At 37.4% G+C, this 5,134-nt stretch overlaps 1 protein-coding gene across 1 annotated transcript in view; it reads right to left on the bottom strand.

The window, feature by feature from the left end:
* eed (embryonic ectoderm development) overlaps positions 1 to 4,109 on the bottom strand; it is a 15,796-nt gene extending 11,687 nt beyond the window's left edge. The window contains exons 1-5 of the mRNA XM_014012013.1: positions 3,922 to 4,109; positions 3,179 to 3,331; positions 3,004 to 3,096; positions 2,631 to 2,696; positions 2,370 to 2,495 (exon numbers count right to left, since the gene is read on the bottom strand). Of these exons, the coding sequence (XP_013867467.1) occupies positions 2,370 to 2,495; positions 2,631 to 2,696; positions 3,004 to 3,096; positions 3,179 to 3,331; positions 3,922 to 4,029 (546 nt within the window). The 5' untranslated portion in view covers positions 4,030 to 4,109. The remainder of the gene's footprint in view (positions 1 to 2,369; positions 2,496 to 2,630; positions 2,697 to 3,003; positions 3,097 to 3,178; positions 3,332 to 3,921) is intronic.
* Between the last annotated feature and the right edge of the window lie 1,025 nt (positions 4,110 to 5,134).

Raw genomic sequence — 5,134 nt, 5'->3', positions numbered from 1 at the left:
ATGGCTTTAGCATTGGATAGGCTAATATTAGCATTGGATAAGATGGCATTAGCATTGGATAGGCTAGTGTTACCATTAGATAGGCTATTGTTAGCATTGGATAAGATGGATTTAACATTGGATAGGCTCATGTTAACAGAGAGAGGGAGGAGACACCTGACTGAACTTAAGACAAGTCCTCAGTCCATCTCAGGGACTCTGAGCCAAATGATTTTAGAAAAAAGATCTTTTACCTGAAACTCTCAGACTGAAGAAGTTTCTTGGAGGAGAGACGAAACGTTTCATTAAAGAAGAACCCGTCCAGAGGACCTATACAATTTTTTTCCTTTTGATTTTTTACCTGGATTACTGAGATGCATCAGGACCTAATTATTAGAGTTTAATTCTTAGGTAATATTTTGCCCAGGTTTAAGAGTGCAACCAGTAAAAAAGATATTCAAGAGTCATCAGACGGTTTGGTTTCTGTGCGTGTGGTTTATATTTTACCTGTACATGCGAGACATGCTGAAATCATTCAGCAGCATTTATTTATTTAAATGTGTTTTGTAACTTAGTTAAATGTAACTTAGCTGATGAAATTTATGCTGCAATGAGAAGTTAAATAAAATGCAATAACAGTAAGTATTGATAATGGAGTTAAATTAATGTGTTTTTTATTATTATTATTTCCATGCAGCTTTTTTTATATTGAATTTTGTGAAGTTATACCATGAAAAGACAACTGAAGGCATGTGATTAAGATATATCACCATGGTAACGGGGCAGCACGTGGTCACACAAACATGCATCAACCATAGACTAGACTGTCTTAACCATTTATGCAGTCTACACTGGCAGCCTATGGTCCACGAGTTGCAACCCCTGAATTGAGAAACAGCCTCAGGCTAAAAAGCTGTGTGACAAAACAGTCATATTTGGGGTGCACCATAGTTATCGGTCCGATTTCATAAAAACCAGAACCGACACGTTTGCCAGCGCAGCGATGAGAATGCGTGTTTATTTTTATCCGTTTTGGTCAAGCTGCTTCCCGTCCAACACGACCCGAGCAACGTTTGAGTGGTGTCGGAAAAACTACTTTCTCACTGGAACAGTAATTATAATACTCTGTGCTGAAAAACAACCAGTTGTTTTACCAATTAACTCTGTATGTTACACACAAACTTTATAATTATAAACATTGGAACAACTACTCCCAATTTCTGAACATGTAATGTCCGTTACCTCCTGAATGCAGCACAGAGTCCGTCTGCTAAAATGCTAACAACAACAAGCTAGCGTTCAAGAACTCATCTGGACTTAAATCATTCAAGAGGCTTTTGACAAATCCAATAAAACTGCCAGAGAGGACGCAGATCTCAAGCACTTAAACGAAGAAAATGATGGAGCTTGACAAGCAGCCGTTCACCTAAAGACCAAAGCTTTTATCTCCTTGTTGTTCGCCACGGTTTACCAGCTGAACAGCCGCTGCCTCTGTAAGTATGCTGCGGTCGTAATGCATTCACTCTCTCAGAAGCTGTTTCAGGTAGAATAATATTTTAAATCATATATTAATAATAATAAAAACAAATGTACTTTGAATCTAACTTGTGTTCGTGCATTATCTGTTTTGAACTTGTGGAATGACTTTTTCTCTTTTGTTTAAATCTGAGATCAATGTTAAAGGTCTTATTTTATAATTAATGTGCCTTCTGTTTGATATACTTTAAGAAATGTTTGTTTGCTAAGAGTTTATTTGAAATAGTATAATTTACAGTGTCACTTGGTTTTGGTGTTGTTTATTTATGTTATGATCTTACCCATTTTGACTAGTCTTTTGGCATGTTATCGGTTATTATCGGTTATCAGCCATTAGGAGAAAGTTATCGATTATCGGTTCTAAAAATAAGTTATCGTGCATCCCTATTATTAGTTTTTATGTTCTGCACAGTATATGGGTTAAAACGACCAGATGTGATCAAGAGGATGTTTAGAAAATTTGGCTCAGGGGCTTATGTGATATTTATTTGTTTTATAGCCAACACCATATTTCAACACGTATTAGCTTGGGAGCTAACGCAAAAGCTAACGGGCTTAGCTGAGGTAAGACATCCATGAAGCAGCTCCATCCAAATTTTCAGTTTTCAGTCATTTTTACACCTTCCTCTCTGTCAACACACTCCAGTTTCATTTCTAAGGACTAAAAATATGATCTTCCAAGTTAACCTTCAAGCTGGATATAACTTCACCGGAGAAGTCTTGTTTTTATACAGAAGTAAATGTTTATTACATAATATCTAATGTTACAACTAGTCTGAGTTCCCTTTAAGAACCAGGGAGTCTTGAAGTCATGACAACTGTTTTTTTCTTTTAAATATCTTTACACAGGTTACCTTGATGCACTGCATTGTGATGTGGTTGATGATGCGGATGATGCCTCGGGAGCCGGCTACCGCCAGCAGAGGATGACTTGTGTTTGTGTCGTAGGTCCAGGCACACGTGTAGAAGTTCTCATCTGCCTTTGAACAAGTTTAGTCAAGAAAATCTACTTGAAAACAACTGAAAATATTGTTTGACATGGAGAAATACATTTCTGTGAAATAAACGACAGAACGGAGGGAGTTTGATTTGCACTTGAGCAGGAGGAAGGATACGTCTGCATCAACGTAGGACTGCAAGAGTCTTATTTCTCCATGAGAGTGACATTCATACAGAGTTACCTGTTGAAGAAAACAACATGTTCAAATTATTCTTAAACTGTCCAAAAAAAGACATCTTATTGTGTAAAGTGGGCATACTTTTTGGCTCTACAAACTATTTTAAAGGAGGCTCAATAACTTTGGTGAGAAAACATAACCTCCTCCCCCCAAAAAAAGCTTATTAGCAAAAGACTGATTTGGGAGTGAGTTTCAGCCTGACTGTACAACAATAAATGAACAGAACCTGGGCAAGTAACAGGAAAAACAGGCTAACTAAATAAAAACAAGTGACATATTTGGATGAAATCACACTGCAGTAATAAATTACCCTGTTACTCCCAACTGTAGCAAACACCAGAGGGTCTCCTTCCTTGCTGTGCCAGTTAAACTGGACTCCAAACAGCGGCTGGCCGTGGTCCTCCTAACCAACAACAACAAATGCATCATGGGGACAGAGAGTTAAGGTTTTCCTGAGAGGACTTCAGGATGGTGGGCGTGCTTACCCTCAGGCTGTTGACACATTTAAAAGAATATCTGCATTTCTTGGACTTCCATTTGCCCTTGCCCCAGCTCTTCCTGCCGGGGGCGTTGGCTGTGTTTGTGGGGGTGTCGGGGCGTTCTGCATTGGTCCCACTTTCAACACTGACAGCATCATCCTACCAAACCCAACAACAACACAAGAAATGTCACTGTGGTCCAAAAAGCAGTTGTTACCTAGAGGTAAAATAATACCTGTACAGACACAACTTTAACCCACTATTTTTTATTTAAATGCTCTAATAAATCTAATTCATGTTGATTATTTACAGATTAATAACATAAACCTGCAGCTGCACCAGTATCACTTTATAACAAAATAAAATAATGTATTTTATGGCTTTGAAATGAATCCCAACTCCATAAATAGAAGTGTAAACGCTTTGAAAAGTTTAACCTTGTCATCAATTCTGATAATAGAAACAATTAAATTTACTGAATGCAACATTATAGCTGAAACCCAGTTAGTTTAAATTAGCTGCTCTACCTGCTGAAGCCAAATCAAAGAAACCAGCATTTATTTGTGCTTACAGCTATAAACGCGCAGTTCAGCTGACTGTGTGTGAAATGTTACTAAACTTGTTAAGAGTAAGTAGTCATCATCACACAGCTGCAGGTGGGCATGATGCTAGCTAACCGGTTTTAGGGTGTAAGTAACCAGTTAAAACAACAATTTATTATAATAAAACAACATGATTAGAGCGCTTACGTTTTCGTCTCCTGATAAATCGGGGTTACTGTTTTCGTCACTGCTTAGTTTTTGTTTTTTCGCCGGTATTTCCTTTCCCGCTTCGGTTAGGCTTTTATTGTCCCTCATTTTAGCTTAGCGGCTAACAGAAACCCCCGCTCCTCGTTCTTCTTCGTCTTCTCAATTCAGGCAGACACGACGTGACGGTGGCGCTCTGCTGACCCCTGCTGTGGAGGTACTGATAGTGACATGACAGTAATCCAGCTGTTTCTTTTGTTTTGTTTGGTTTTCTGCGGTTTTTATCCGCTGAAGTCTGTCATAACAAAACTATTACTTTAATCTCGTAATATTATGACGTTATTCTCGTGATATTACAACTTTAATCTCGTAATTTAAAAAGAAATCTCGTAGTGTGGCCCTAATAGTCATAATAAACATCGTTTATACAGCTTCGTAATTCAATATCATCTGCCATCACGCTTAGAAACTTCAAAATAAAATGGTTTAATCTGTTGAATACATCTCAACTCATTTCTATACAACCTGTGAGCAAATGTGTGTCTGGCCCAGAAATACCCATTTGACAAATCCCAACAAAAATGTGTTTGTTAATCTATGATCTGACATATTCAAGTTTTTGTTGTGATTGTTGTAAGAATTGATCTATTTGCAAAGGCCTTAAAAACAACTGAATAACCAGTAACTCAATTAATGAAACAACTTTAATTTCCTGCTGCATGTTTATTAAAAAATGTAATGTTTTCATTTTTTTGAAGAATAATTTATTTACATTCCCTCCTCCCCTTGTGTTCTCCTCCAATTGCTTTAATTTATGTTGTTGTGCTCCAAATGACTCCTTGTTTCATGCCTGCCTTATGACATTCAGTAGGCTAATCTTCTTTTTACTCGTCAATCTCATTACTCTAAATATCATTATAACAATTATTGAAGTTACTTAACATGGATTTAAAGCCTCATTATAGCTTCAGGTTGTCCTTGCATTGTTGAAAAGGAAATTAAAGTTCTCCGTCACTTAATTTGTGTCCATAAATAAACATGTAATTTACATGGTCACAATACCTTGGGCTAATAATTGTTTTACGGATCAGGATGCAGGAGTGGGAGGGCGGAGGGAGCGCTTTCAAGGCTGGGATGTTAAAGGGGACCTATTATGCAAAATTCACTTTTTAAAGGTTTTTTTACTCAACTTCGGGTATGTACTTCTTAAAAAAAC

The sequence above is a fragment of the Austrofundulus limnaeus genome, unplaced genomic scaffold, assembly GCF_001266775.1.
Source record: "Austrofundulus limnaeus strain Quisiro unplaced genomic scaffold, Austrofundulus_limnaeus-1.0 Scaffold87, whole genome shotgun sequence".
In the NCBI taxonomy this organism is placed as follows: Eukaryota; Metazoa; Chordata; class Actinopteri; order Cyprinodontiformes; family Rivulidae; genus Austrofundulus; species Austrofundulus limnaeus.
Note: the sequence above shows the minus strand (reverse complement) of the source record. Positions and strands in the feature narration are given on the sequence as shown.